General features: G+C 39.9%; 1 protein-coding gene across 1 annotated transcript in view; it reads right to left on the bottom strand.

Moving 5' to 3' along the window:
* The window catches only part of FHOD3 (formin homology 2 domain containing 3), a 372,798-nt gene that overhangs the window by 134,165 nt on the left and 222,463 nt on the right, over positions 1-16,170 (bottom strand). The window contains 1 exon segment of the mRNA XM_048511340.1: positions 1,944-2,038. Coding sequence (XP_048367297.1) covers positions 1,944-2,038 — 95 coding nt within the window.

Here is a 16,170-nt window from a genome sequence, read left to right as displayed (position 1 = left end):
GTCATATGATTGGCCTCTGCACACTCAACAGTCCTCCTGAGATTTTTTCAGACCTCATGAGGTGATTATAGCAAAGCAAAGCCTTTATTGGCATGCATAGAACAACAGTAACAAAACACAGCAAACATAAAAATTTTAAAAGGCAAAAGGATAACCTCAGATATACATATTATTAGCTACTGGCTCTGAATTATTTCCAACAAAGCTTCTGCAACCCTTCACAAAAAAACAGAATCAGAATTGTTCAACAGGAGAAATAATCTAATCGAATCTGTTAACTCAGATTGGAAGAGAGGGTGTAGATTGACATATTTAGATCCAATTTTAGCAAATTTAGTGCAGTGTAATAGCTGGTGAGCCAGTGTTTCAACTACCTTAAAATTACAACCTTTTAGATTTTTCCAGATCATTAAACCTGCCATGTAGTAAGGTGCAGATGGCATAACATTGAACCTAGTAATTAGGGAAGGCTCTCCTGAGCAGGGTTATTAGTTAGAAATATAAGTAGTGGCCAATGCACTACCCCTGCTCAAATGGAATGAAAAATTGTGTGGCAGAGTTAAAGTCTTTTAGCTGCTAGATACAGTTCAGCAAATTCCCAATCTAAGAGTCGGTCTTTTGAGTAGTTTGTACGCCTTGGAGCAGGAAAGAGAGTAGAGTGATTCGAAAGAGACAAACCGATAGGATAGCAATTGAGTTATTTTCAATCAGAGAAAACCAGGGGTTAGCCTGTGTGTCTGGGATGAGGTAATTATATACCTGCTGCCATCCAGGCATTTAAGACTAAGGCTGAAGCCTGGCAACTGTTAGTGAGGCCCAGAGTGGGAGGGGGTCAAACGTGCTGGGCAGAATTGCTTTCGTTGTCCTGTGTAGAGGCTCTCACCGTGAAGCGTCTTTATCTCAGTCCTTTGACCTTGGGTCCTTCTGGCATCATTGCTTTTCACGCTTTCTGAACCATGGGATTGTCTTATGGGCGAGGGAGCGAGGAGGAGGAATCACAGTTTGATATATCGGGTTGTTTCCTGGTTCTGGCAGAACCAGTTTTCTCTTTTCCTACTCAGTGTCTTTCAAATAAAGGCTTCTAACCTCAATGGTAGAATCTCCAGTAAGCTCCAGATAGCCTGAACTACACATTCTATCAGTTTCTTACCAGCATGGCCAATTGGCCATGCTGACAGAGGCTGATGGGAATTGTAGTTCCTGAACATCTGGAGAGCCGCAGGTTCCCTACCCCTGGTATAGAGTCTGGGCATAGGTTTTGCCCAGGGCTCCAGTTTTCCTCGTTACGCCCCTGGATTTGGGCCAGGTTCTTCCAGGTGCAGCCCTGACCTGAATGGCCCACGCTAGCCCTCTCTCACCAGATCTCAGAAGCTAAGCAGGATCTTGGTAGGAGACCACCTAGGAAGTCCAGGGTCACCATACAGAGGCAGGCAATGGCAAACCATTTCCAAACATCTCCTGCCTTGAAAACCCTACAAGGTTGCCGTAGGCCAGCTGCAATTTAACAGCAAATTTCACCACTCCATTTCTAGTCCTCATTCACCACACTACACCCATCTCCTTGCTGGGAACCTATACATAGCCATAGAAAAATAAGCCCTGTCCACATATCCCCAATGCAGCCAAATTTTATGCCCAAATCCTACCAAGCATATTCGCCACATGCAAAACTCTTACTTGTGAGTTGAGAAGTAATGAAGAGCCAGCTATTGTGGCTACAGGAATCCAATGAAACAGAATGATGGGGCTGAGAGATCTGGAAATATGATGCAGCTGGAAATTGAGGATTTTTTTAAAAAAGAGGAATCAGCTCCTCTGGAGGTCTAGCCTAACAAAAATTCTTAGTGCTGTCTTTTCACCCTCATTTTAATCTGCTCATTCAGATGTGGGTTTAACATGTGGGGGCAACGCCTCAAACTGCGGACTGATGGGGTTCTCCTTACCTTTGATCCAATGAGAGCGTATAGCCACTGGATTGTCTCATTATGATTAATTACGCCGTTCATCCCATCCACATACAGCATTATTTGTCCCAGCGCTAAAGAAACAAAGATAAGGAAAATTGGCTGAAACAATTTGTCAGAATTTTTCATGCTACATGTTTTCATTTTCCATCATATTGTTTCTATATATATAAAAATCTATCAGTGTGTTTTTCTGCTGACAGGTAATCTAATCTCCCAAACTACTGGACCGATTGCTTTGAAATTTTCACACAACGTTGCATTTGTGTGCGGCCAGGTTTCCATACTGTTTCCACACCTCCTGTTGTGTACATGTCACAACTGTGCCAGTTATTGTGTACATGCCACACCTGTGACAGTTGGAACCACAGTTCTGTTCCGCAACAGTGCCATCTGCTGGCTGTCAAAGCAACACCCTCTGATACAAGGGGAAACAACCCATGCCTCTCCTTTGAAAACTGCTGCCATCTGAGTGAAAAAGATGGGTCCCGCCTATCTGGATACATGGGCCCACCCAATCTAGTAGAGTGAAGGGGAAGGTGAGGGGAGGGTCCTGGGGGTTTGCTGGACCAAACGCTCTGAAATTTAAACACAACGTAGCTCATGCCTCCCAGCATGTTTTAAGCTAGGTAATTCACCTGCAAGGGAAGGGAGTGAAAGGGACAGGGCCCACCACCTGGACATGGCCCACCCACCCTAGCAGAGGAAGGGGAATGTTAGGGAGGGATGGGGCGGGGTGCCATTCAAGGCCCCTTGCCCCTCCCCTACCTTGCAAGCATTGTGCAATGACACATGTTCGAACCATTCGCTTCCCCTTTTCTTTCTTTTCCATTTCACCAGACTGAGTCACAGCAAGGCGTGGCCGGGCCCGCTAGTATTAGATAATTAACTACCTCCCTGCTTCTTGCTTCAGACTGCAACTGATAATTGTTTTGAGTGACTTTTCACATTATCTGTAGAGTTTTATGCTGTTGCAATCTAAACATAAACTTAGCAACGATGGCTGCCACCAGTTGGGGGGAAGCCAATTGGGACCAGAGCAAGTGCAAATCTACCTAGCATTCGTTGGGTCGGAACCCATCATGTTTGGACAGGATCAGTGATGGAGACCAACAGCTTTTGCCAGAGGCAAAATTCAGCACAAAGATATTCAGATTTGTCCCTCTCCCCCACACAGGATGGCAACCCTGCAAACGCTCATTATTTCTCAAATGTAGGGTCTATCAGTGGAATTAATTCCACATAGAATTTTACTTCATCATCATGAAACAAAGGAACTGGACCATTTTACACTGGAGTGGGGAATGCATTCTAACCTGCAAATGAGAACGACTGGGGGAGGGTCAAGGCAGAGGAAGTCTCAGGGCTGCTACACATGGGTTGGCAACTGGTGGCAGATGGGACAGGGACTTCTATTTTTTTCTTTTGGTGGGGGAATCAGTGCATAATGCTTGACAGGATGGATCACTGGTTTGATCTGGTAGGGGTCTTATCAGTGGAAGGCTTCAGGCTCTGTGCCCTGTTGTTGGTTCTCCAGAGGAACTGGTTGGTCATTATGTGGGACAGAGTGCTGTACTAAATGGACAATTTCTTGGTCTTACTGTTTTAACTGTGAAAACAAATTTTAATTCTCTAGTCCACACAGTTGGGCTTAACAAGGCTTTTTTAAAATATATTTTATTTAAACTTTTAAAAATAGTACAAAAATCAAAACTTTCCACAAGAAAAATCAAAAGAAAAAAAGGAGAAAATTGAACATTGACGATTATTACATCATATGAATAAGCGTAACCAGTTTATAGCGTACACATCTTAAACTTTAAATACATAGAAAACATGTCGAATATCGTTGAATGTTTCACAATCTAAAGAAACAAGAAACAAGGATAAAAAGAAGAAGAAAAGAAAGCCAATGTACTATTTATATTCCTACATAAGATTTCTTATTCCTGGAATAATTAGAAAAGGAACTTCATGAGTGAGAATTTGTTGACCGTTATCACTTCTAGTTCTTTATCATTATATATGTTACCTTTAAATTGGTAAAAGAATTATTATACGTAATGTTTCTTTATGGCAGTTTATATCTAAAGTAAACATAAAATCATATAATGTCTCAATTTCAACTAAATCTCTTAACTGATATACTTACCTATTTGTGTTCAGAGATGCTTTATATCTTCTTAATCCTAACTTCTATTACAATTAAAATATTGTAGCTATGTATTTCAAAATATTTACAAGTGTCTACTTTATGTATTATTAATATCCAAGAATTTTAGATAAGGTTACCAAATTTCATTGAACTTCTCGGGATTGTCTCTCAGAATCCATGTTAATTTATCACAATTCATAATTTCCAAAATTCTTTTTCCCCAGTTTATTGTACATACTCGAGTATAAGTTGACCCAAATATAAGTCAAGACACCTAATTTTACCACAAAAAAACTGGGAAACTTATTGACTCGAGTATAAGTCCAGGGTGGGAAATTCAGCAGCTACTGGTAAATTTCAAAAATAAAATAGATACCAATAAAATTCATGAAGGTATCTCACTGGTTGTAAGAAAAGTTGACTAAAAGCAATCTTCATGATCAGAGGACGAACAGGATCAAGGCAAGAAGGGAGACTGCCTGGTTGCTTCATGCTAAAGACTGTGAGTATCCACAAGGCCTCCCTCAAAAATGGCTCACTAGAATTTTAAAAATGTCATTAAGCAAGGCAATTTTTAAAGGAAGCAGATCCTTGCATGTTCAGGGACATATTTTATTCAAATGTAAGATTTAGCCATTAGGAAGATCTACAGTGTCTCTTTGTCTCCTACCACACTTGCTAAATAGCACAGAGGGTGTTTCTGTCCTTAGAACTGTAAGATCCTCTCTTTTCAGCTTTAATTTGTACTGCTTTACAGAGAGGAATTTGCACAAAACTCAACTTGACCTGATTTACTAGTAACAAACCTTGACTTGCATTTTGTAGTCTTTAAACGCTACAAGTGCAACGGAATCTCTCTCCAAGAGGATGACATGCCTGTCAAAACACAAATTTCAAGGGCACAGAGTAATACCTAACACGGCATTCAGAGCCAATGGAGCAACTCTAATTGCAAAGACTGTGGCTTTATCAAAGCTGGAGGATTTATAAGCCTAGCTTTACATAAAAACACAAAAGGGAATGGTGAGTTTAATAATCAAAGTTGGATGCAGGCAAAATACTTCTGCCACATCTGGTGTGATCTCCTTTCTCATGTGCCACAGCTCCGGTGGCCATCTTGGAATTACCCTATTTACTCGAGTATAACCCAAGGGAGGCTTTTTCAGCATTTAAAAATGTGCTGAAAAAATCGACATACTCGAGTATATACGGTATACATTTAAGGGGTTTTATGTTTTTTCAGTTGTGAGTGATCTCCAATCTTGCTGCAGTAATTAGGTATAAGAAAAGAAAAATATTCTCCTTTAAAGTTGGTTTTTTTTGTAAAGCCTAGTATAAGGGTCTCTGGTTTCTTTTTCAATTTAATTTAAAAAAATTTATTCATCCTATTTGTCACCAATTTCCAAAATTTTGCAACTCTTTTACACTTCCACCACATATGGTATAGTGTTCCTACCTGTTTCTTACAATTCCAGCAAACAATGCTTTGGTTTTTATTAATTTTCCCCAGTCTATCCGGAGTGTAATGCCATCGATAGAATGTTTTTGGAAATTTTCCTTAAGGTTTGTGTAACATGTAAATTTGTTATAATTATCACAAAGTACTTCCCATTCATCCAGTTTGATTTCCTTTTGAATATCTTTAGCCCATGATATCATAACTAATTTGACGGTTTCCTTTTCTGTTTTAAATTTTAATAGTAAATTATGTAATTTTTAACTGTTTTTGGTTGTTTTTGAGAATATTAACATTGAATTCTTCATTGCCTTTTGCAAAGTTCTAATTTGTACTGTGTTTCTGGAACATCTCTTTTAGTTGTCAATAGGTGAACCAACCACCACACTGTATTCCCTCTTGGCTTAACTCTTCCCTTTCTTTTAGTGTTAATTTTGTTCCTAATGTTTTTGTTATATCTTTATATTTAGGCCATTGTTTTAGTTCAGCATGTTCTCTAATCTGTACTGATTCTGATCTAGAGATCCAAAATGGGGTATTTTGGTAAAAAATAGTTTTTATATCTATTCCACACTTTTGCTAAAGCTTTTCTTATTGTATGAGAGTGGAAATTATTGTAATTTTTTAAATTTTTCTAGTGGCCATAGAAAGTTATGCCATCCTTTCATTAAGTTAGCTCCCTCAATTGTTAGTATATGGTTGTTCTCTAGTAGTATCCACTCCTTGACCGATAACAAGGCATTATCCTCAAAATATGTGAGCAGGTCAGGGACGGACAGTCCCTCACTACATTTGGTATCTATCATAAATGTGTAATTTATCTGAGCTTTTTCCACCCCATATAAATTTCTAAATTTCTTTCTGCCAATTCTGAAGAGGTTTTCTAGATAAAATTATAGGTAAGTTTCTAAATAAATACATTAACTTAGGAATTATGTATGTTTTGATTATATTTATTATGCACAAAAGAGATACATCCTTCCATTGGTGCAATAAAGATTTAATCTCTTTCCATGTTTTTATATAATTGTCTTTAAATAAATAATTATTTTTATTTCTTAACCAAATTCCTAAATATTTTACTTTATTAGCTATTTCAAATCCTGTATGATGAAAAGCTTCTCGATTCGATAGCCTTTATTGGCATACAAAACAGACTAATTTAAAATACAGTTAAAATGGTAAAGATAACTTCACATTGGTCAAGACAAGCATTAAAATCATTACAGTTTAAAAGAATAGTTACTTTGTCTGGCTTGATGAAAAGCTTCATTTCTTTCCTGTATGGTTAAATTCACTGTAAGAACTTTTGTTTTTTCGTTATTAATCTTAAGCCCAGCTAGTTTCCTGAATTTTTCAATTACATATTTCATTTCACTGATTTTTTCCTTAGAAGGCTTTTCAACTATCAGGGTATCATTGTCAGCAAAAGCCTTATATTTGTAATTTTGATCTTTTACTGTTACACCTTTTCATTGGTGAGTCATTTCCATCTTTTTGAACAAAATCTCTAAATATAGTATAAAAAGTAAAGGGGGCAACCCTGCCAAATTCGATAGCCTTTATTGGCATACAAAACAATCCCTTTTGATTGTCGAAGGCTTTCGACAATCAATGAAGGAAAACTACCATTTTTAGATGTTTTAGTCATCCGCAAACCAAACCAGCAATTGGGACACACAGTATACAGAAAACCTACTCACACAGACAGATATCTACACAAAAAACTCCAATCACCATCCAGGGCAAAAAAGGAGCACCATAAAAACCTTGGTACATCGCGCAAACAGAATCTGTGAACCTCACCTCCTACAAGATGAATTGAATCACCTAAACAGGGCTCTACAGGCTAATGGTTACTCTAATACAGAAATCAGAAGGGCTGCAAGACCAAGAACAAGCCACATGAACAAAGATAAAGAGCCATCTAGAGGGAAGGTGTTCTTACTCATACATCAAGGGAACCACTGATCGCCAGAGGAAAACTGACATTTGAAGAAGCTACTGCAACCTACAAACAATCTACATGACCCACTAAGAAAATTCAACAGATGCTACGCTCAGCAAAGCGACAAGAGGGATCCTTCCTAGCTACTGCAGGAGTCTATCGCGATACCATGCAGCTGTGGACAAGTCTACATAGGGAGTCTCACCACCAAACGCATGCGCATTGCAGACACGATCAAAGAACACCGAAAGGCAACTGCAGACTATTTCAGCCAGAAAAAACTGGAAGCAATAAAGCAGAACACATGATAAACCAGCCTGGACATAGAATATTATTATTTCGAAAAAAAACAGAAATTCTGGACCACTCTGAAAGCCACTACGTCTATGGACACAGAGAAGCAATTGAAATCCATAAGCACATGGACAATTTTAACAGGAAGGAAGAAACTCTGAAAATGAAACATGAACTTGGCTGCCAGTGTTGAAAAATACTAGAGTCAAGACAGTGTCTAACCAGCTCCACACAAACACAGGATGACCATAGACAAAAGAAACAAAGGCCAGAATACTTCTATTCAGATGCTCCCACCAGTGACCTTGCTATCTACAGGGTTACTCCCAGGCTATAGTCTTCATTGTTACTCATACTTCTATTCAGATGCCCTCAACTATTGACCTGGTTGCTGCCTTTGTTACTCACAGACAAGGTTTCCCCACCCACCCTGGACACTCCCCACACACCCTGGACAGATATATACTCCACTTGCTTTTCCAACATCAGATCCTCTGAAGATGCCAGCCACAGATGCAGGCGAAACGTCAGGAGAGAATGCTGCTAGAACACGGCCATACAGCCCGGAAACCACACAGCACCCAAATCCCTTTTGAGATTGTAAACATTTTGGTGGTATTTCCATTAATTATTAATTGTGCCTTCTGGTCCGAATATATTAGATCTATTGCATTAAAGAAGTTTCCTATAATTCCCATTATTTTAATTGTTTCTTTCAAAAAAGTCCAATTTACGTTGTCAAACGCTTTAGCCGCATCTACGAATATTAAGGCTACTTTTGAGTTATTTTTTTCCTAGGTATTCAATTAACTTTACCAAAATTCTGATGTTGTCTTTGGTTTCTCTCTTGGGTAAAAAACCTGACTGATGTATGTTAATATATTTATTCAAGAACTGTTTCATTCTTTTGGCTAGAATTGTTGAAAAGATTTTATAGTCTTGATTTAAAAGGAAATAGGTCTAAACTGATTAGTGGGAGGTTCTTCATTATCTTTTTTAGGCAAGAGTCCAATATATGTGGACGTCCAAGAATCTGGGGATTTGCCTCCTTTCATTATAATGTTGATTTTATCCCCAAAAATTGGAGCTTTTAGATCTATGTTACTTTTGTAAAGTTTTTCTGTTAGGTTGTCTGGACCAGGTGATTTGTAAGTTCCTAACTGAATCTTTTACTTCTTCTATATTAATAGGTTAATAAGCATTCTTAAGCATTTTGATCAATCTGGGGGATGTCTGCTTCTTTCAAATAATTTCTAATTTCTTGTACATTTGCTTTTGAGGATTACTTATATAAGTTAGCAAATTAGTTTACCAAAGTTTCTTCAATTTTACTTTCTTTTATAAATACGTTATTGTCTTGTTTGATTTTGGAAAGTAACCTCGAATCCTTTTGTTTTCGTAATTTACTTGACAACCATTTTCCAGGTTTATTTGCCCATTCGAAATTTTTTTGTTTTAGGAACTTCATTTTTTTTGCTATTTCTAAAGTATATTCTTTGTCCAGTAAGCACTTAAGTCTATCTTTCTTTTTAATTTTTTGTTGTAGTTCTCTTTCTACTTGCAGTAGTTGTTGATGAACGCCGTTTTGTTTTTCTCTTTTCCTTTTGTTATGTCTAGAGGTGGAGGCGACAATTTCTCTTCTAACAAATGCTTTTAATGAATCCCAAAATATATTTATATTGACTTTCAAATGTTCATTTCTATACCCTTTTTTATTTTTCCAGTTTTTCTTTTTTATAAACATCTATGTTTAGAACAAAATCGTTTATTCTATGGTTTGAAGGTCTCTTTTTATTGTATAGTTTCCAAAGTAGTGGGCAATGATCTGAGATGGAGCTGGAAAGTATTTGGATGTTATCAGTTTGTACTATTAGATCTTTCAAAGCCCAAATCATATCAATCCTAGTATAACATTTAAATCTGTTCGAAAAAAGTAAAGTTCCTCATATTTCCTTTATTCTCCCTCCAAACATATTTTAAATTTAACTGATTTATCACTTTGAAAAATATTTTGGGGAGTTTATTTGTGAAGGCACATCATCTGCCTTGTCTGTCTATATTTGGGTCCGTTAGACCATTGAAGTCCCCCAACAAAATGTGGGCATCATACATGTTTTGTAACAATTCCAATTGAAGTATGTGGTAAAATTCACCCTTTTTTGGCTGGGGACATATATACCTATTAGCTGTATTTTTCCCCATCCTTGTCTATTTCCACACCTATGTACCTACCCAAGTTGTCTGTAAATGTCACTAGGGGTTTTAAGTATTCTTTAACATAAATTGTCACACCTTTTTTCTTTTTTGGGGAGAAGAGCAAACATTTTTGCCTAGACTTTTGTTAGAGATGTGTTTTTCGTCTTTTCTTATAATATGAGTTGCCTGAAAACAGGTAATTTCTGGATTTATTTTTTTTACATAGTTAAAAACTTTTTTGCATTTTAATGGACTATTAAGGCTGTTAACATTTAGAGAAAAAATGTTTAGAGACATTTCGAATAATCTAATTCACTCTATAGAAGTTGGTTCATTAAATTGTGGAGGGTTAGAGGAAAGCCATAGCAATAATTAGTTTCCCTTTTGTTCGTTATACTAGAATGAAGTATATTCACCTGCGATATAACAATAATAAAATAAACCAGTAACTTAAAAGTTAACAAGTGTCCACAAATAAATTAAATTTCACAATTCCTTAATTTACAAAAAAATTAAAGAAAAACCACTTATCAACAGAAAGCCTTCTATTATTAAAGTTAATATAGTCCAGAATGACAAATGCTCATATATATCGTTATCTTGATTTCCTAACAGAAGTTAGATCTAGGGTGATTCTTTTCATAGTTATTCAAAATTCAGAGTTTCTCCCATCCTCCCTCCCTCTCCCCTTCCCTATAGGTAGAAAAAAACTTTAATACCATCATGCCAAACAAGTATTGAGCAATAAGCCCATTTCAAATCACTGGACTGCAAACATTTCTAGAGTCACTCATATGGCACATACAAGATGAGCAGATCTATGTGCCATTTTTAATGCACATCCACCATTGTATTGTGTAGTTGAGGGGTATAATAAACCTCCCCATCTGCTTTGTAATGTGCCTGAAAAGACTCAATAGTGGAAATCAGTGAACGGATTGTTCACAACTGCCCCTTAATGTAAGTGAAGAAAAAAAACCTTCAGCTCAAGTTGGCAAAGACTGAACAACGAAGAGAAGTCCTTCCAGTGCATGAGGCCAGGCTCACATTGTTGAAATGACATCAAAGAGGTCCCAGAGGTACATTTTTAGTATTAATTCAGAACAACTGACATTCAGCTACAATTACAACAAGTCTCGGTGAATTTTTTCCTTCTCTTCCATTTGCCCCTGGTTTGCTCTTTTTGCAGTGAAACTTTTTGAGTTAGGCTGAAAAGGATTTAATTTATATTTGAAACAAACGTGAAACAAATTTTATGTCCCGCACATATTTCTCAAGTTAATGCTGAACCTAGATTAAAGACAGCTGGAAATCGCATGCACAGATGGCAATGCAGATTGGCTGAACATGCAGGTAAATCAAGGGCTGCTACATTCTTTCCCAGTTTGGAATCATTGTAAACTGCTGCTGCCCTATAGTGGGCCCCATGCAAAGAAACCACAACAATGTTCAAAAGAGATCCCTGACTATTTTCATCTGCTACCGAAGGATCTTATCAGACATGTCTCCATGCAGAATCCGATCATATCTGCTGCAGCCGCAGGACGGCCCTTCACACGCTGGCAGAAAATTGTAAACACATGAAGGAAAGGCTACCAGATGGTCTGTTGCTGTTTAAATAACTGGCAAAAAAAAGTAGGCAAAAAAAGTTCTACAGAATGAAAAAGTATTTTACAGCGAGCCACCAAAAGTTGGAACAAAAGATGTCTTTCAAGGGACATCCTAGAACAGGGTTGTCAAACCCTTTGGTTACGAGGGCTGGATATGACACAAATGTGACTTGGTCGGGTTGGGCTGGGGAGTGGGGCGGTGCTGAGGCAATCCCCCCCTCCACTCCTGATTTGGCCTGTCGAGTCCGCTGGGCTCACTAGCCCAGATTGGGACTGTGGGGGGGAGGTTGCCTCAGCTGGCCTGTGGGCCTGATACCCCCCTTAAGGGGCCAAACCCAGCCCCCTAGGGCCACATGTCTGACATTCGTGTCCTAGAACATCCTGTCTGTCTCATCCATAAGATTTCTCTCTCAAACGTCAACATTATAAGTTGCTGACCATCCTCAGAATTACAGGCCTCAGGTTCCATTGGTTAGGGAGCCATTTCCTGCCCTGGGATCTCAGCTGTCATATAGCAAGAGCCAGATGGAGGTGGGAACTTCCATTAATTTTATTTATTTATTTATTTATTTATTATATTTATATACCGCCCTCCCCCGAAGCTTAAGTGCTTTTTTGGGAGGCTGTAGTTCACACATAAGAAGATTCCACACAGCACATTTAGAACAAGTTGCAGTCATTATAAATGAACCTGTTTTCCTTTTTTCCGTTCGCATGTGAGCCCTTTACCCATTCGGGCAGTGACTGGAGCCCATGGAAACAATCCAAGTTGCTTTTGCGCCTTTGCATGAAACACTTCTCTGTTTTGTTCTTTACAACGCACGCCAGAAGCCGCGGCTGGGCATACTAGGTGCTAACTCTAAAAGTCATACCTCCACCGTCCCACAATTCGATTGACTGCACCTGCATAACTTTGCATGTTCAACACACAACATTTTAAAGAGAAAGAGAGAGACAGAAAGGGCATTTCCTGCAGTGGCCAGACAATAAGGAACGTGTTGCTGTATATCCATGAGTGCAAAGGCGGTCATACTCACTGGCCCGAGGAGAAAATATGCTTGGGGAATTTGTGAAATGGTGAGAACTCAGAGAATCTGCCTACAACATGAGAACATAAGAACATAAGAACAAGCCAGCTGGATCAGACCAGAGTCCATCTAGTCCAGCTCTCAGCTACTCGCAGTGGCCCACCAGGTGCCTTTGGGAGCTCACGTGCAGGATGTGAACGCAATGGCCTTCTGTGGCTGTTGCTCCTGAGCACCTGGACTGTTAAGGCATTTGCAATCTCAGATCAAACAGGATCAGGATTGGTAGCCATGAATCGATTTCTCCTCCATAAATCTGTCCAAGCCCCTTTTAAAGCTATCCAGGTTAGTGGCCATCACCACCTCCTGTGGCAGCATATTCCAAACACCAATCACACGTTGCGTGAAGAAGTGTGGTGGGTGACTTGCACACAATGGTGGGCAGATTCTTCCTGATGGTGGATGGCACGGAACCTAAAGTGAACAGGTGAAAGGGAAGAAATTAACGTGTCTCCTGCCTGTGGTGTTTGTGTGGGAGCGCCTCCAACCTGGGATTGTGCAAAAGGATCACTAGTTTCATGATGTTCATACAACCTGGTTGGAGAAAAATATGACATGACTGAGTCGTTTTGGGGAAGATACTTGTGTGACGTTCTTCCCCAAGACACTATACCGTCCTGAAGATATTATGTTAGTGCCGTGCGAAATCCACCACAGACAATTATTTTGAAATCTTGGGCTGAATTCTATGCCATGGCAGAAGAAGAGACTTCCTGAATTAGATTCCCCCCCACGCCCACCCCCCACTTGTCCTCTGATCTTTGAGCTTCAAAACAGCAAAAGCCAAGGGCTGGGGAAACTGCTCACAGGCAGTTGCTGAGCGAAGTGGGGAAAATCTGCTTTCCTTAGTTTCTTACAGTAGAGCTGCCTACAAACCAGACGCTAGTTTGTTTATTTCATTTGATACCATACCTCTCTCCAGGAGATCTGGAGTGGCTCACATGGTTGTTATCCACTATATCAGTGGTTCCCAAACGTATTTGGCCTACCGCCCCCTTTCCAGAAAAAATATTACTTAACGCCCCCTGGAAATTAATTTTTTAAAATTTAAATAGCAATTAAACAAAAAGATATATGTATTAATGTTTCTACCTGTGGCCATCACCGCCCCCCTGGATCGCTGCAGCACCCACCAGGGGGCGGTGGTGCCCACTTTGGGAATCACTGCACTATATCCTCACAACAACCCTGTGAGATAAATTAGGCAGAATGTATGTGACTGGTTCAAGTCACCCATCAAGCTTCCATGACAGAGCAGAGACTTGAACCCGGTGCTCGTCCAACAGTCTAATGGCTGCACCACACTGGCTTTCACAGAGGACTGGAAATAAAACTGTCCGTCTCCAAGGGAGATTTGATCAGCTCAGCCGAACTGACAACCAAAGTCCAAGAAGAAGCTGCAGAAATATTTATGTCAGTACACAGCGCTTGGACATAAACAATTTTCACAAAATTAATACAATTTGCTTTTTAAGGAAAGATTTAGCTTGACGAAGAAGAAGAGTTTGGATTTAACCCCACCTTTCTTTCCTGCAAGGAGACTCAAGCAAGCTTACAAACTCCTTTCCCTTCTTCTCTCCACAACAGACACCTTGTGAGGGGCTGAGAGAGTTAAAAAGAACTATGACTCGTCCAAGGTCACCCAACAGGCTTCATGTGTAGGAGCAGGGGAACAGATCCAGTTCGCCAGATATGAGTTGGTCACTCATGTGGAGGCATGTCAATCAAATCCTGTTCTCCAGATTAGAGTCCACCACTCTTAGGCCCCTTCCGCACACGCAAAATAATGCGTTTTCAAACCACTTTCACAACTGTTTGCAAGTGGATTTTGCTATTCTGCACAGCTTCAAAGAGCACTGAAAGCAGTTTGAAAGTGCATTATTCTGCAAGTGCGGAATGAGCCTTAGCTACTGCACCATGCTGGCTCTCTTGGAAAAAGACACAAATTAAAAAGGGGACTAAAACGCAGAAACAAACAAACAGATCTGGAAGTCTGAAGCAGGATACAACCCTGCCTTTAGCTCTCCTTTGAGAATAACGTCGCCAACCTCCAGGTGCACAGCAATCTACAGGAATTTACAACTGATCACCTGACCAAAGAGATCCATTCTCTTAGAGAAAGTGACTGCTTCAGAGGGTGGATCCCTTTCAAGTAATACCCTGCTGAGATTCCTTCCTTCATCAAAACTTTCCCTCCCCAGGCTTCACCTCCAAATCTCCACGCACTTCCCTAAGCATTTCACAACTTTATGAGGATCTTAGCCAGTATTTTTATTAAAAGGCACTGGCAATGCTGCTTCCACATCTCTCATTGGCCAAGTCTGCCGATGGGAACCAAGTCAAAGGGTTTTTGCCCATTCCTATGGACAGAATAATTGTAAACCTCCCGATTTCTCCAGAGTAATTTTCACCAAACATGCTACTGTGCTGAAGGGAGGTTTGCAGACACTTGACATCATTTTCAGGTCATTGTTGTTCATTAACTGTGTTCATTAATTATGACTCACAACAGATTTCAAGGTAAACCACACTTCTGTGATCCTTCTATCCAATACCCAATGGCCAGCTCCCATGAGGACCAAAAAATTGGCAACACAAACGCCACAGCTGTATCTCGTGTTCTGCAAATTCCATGCAATGCTAAGAACATGTCAGTGCAGATGGAGATATTAACAATCAGACATGGAATTCAGCTGTCCCACTGCAAAAACAGAGGCCACCAGGAGCCAGCTAGCCTGGGGGAAAACTGTCTTGGACCTTTAATAGAAGAAAAAGAAGAGGAGTTTGGATTTATATCCCGCTTTTCTGTCCTGTAGGAGACTCAAAGGGGCTGACAATCTCCTTTCCCTTCCCCTCTCACAACAAACACCCTGTGAGGTGGGTGGGGCTGAGAGAGCTCCGAAGAACTGTGACTAGCCCAAGGTCACTCAGCTGGCGTGTGTGGGAGTGCACAGGCTAATCTGAATTCCCCAGATAAGCCTCCACAGCTCAAGTGGCAGAGCAGGGAATCAAACCCAGTTCCTCCACATCAGAGTGCACCTGCTCTTAACCACTACGCAACTAATAGGGGGTTTAATGGGTCATTATTCACCAAGTGACATTATTTACCTCCATGCCATTAAAAGTTTGAGTTTTTCATGGGACATTTTTGTACTTTTAGCTTCTATTGAAGGGTCTGGACACCCCTCCCCAAGGCCAGTTGGGAATCTAACTTCAGAGAATTTCTCATTTCCACACATGTCCCTGCAGGTTCCCCACCTTGTTCTTCTTATATGCACAACATATTATGGAAATGTTTTGAAACTGTAATTGCAGAACTGTGAGAAACTGAAAGGCTAACTGCGATACTATCTGGTGCCAAGTGTGCCCAAAACACCCCCTTCCCCATACTCTCCCTTTGATCACCCAATTTAATCTGGACCAGGGAGGGAGATTAGTGACAGAGCACATGACCTGCAAGTT

The sequence above is a fragment of the Sphaerodactylus townsendi genome, linkage group LG11 (assembly GCF_021028975.2).
Source record: "Sphaerodactylus townsendi isolate TG3544 linkage group LG11, MPM_Stown_v2.3, whole genome shotgun sequence".
NCBI classification, from domain to species: domain Eukaryota; kingdom Metazoa; phylum Chordata; class Lepidosauria; order Squamata; family Sphaerodactylidae; genus Sphaerodactylus; species Sphaerodactylus townsendi.
Note: the sequence above shows the minus strand (reverse complement) of the source record. Positions and strands in the feature narration are given on the sequence as shown.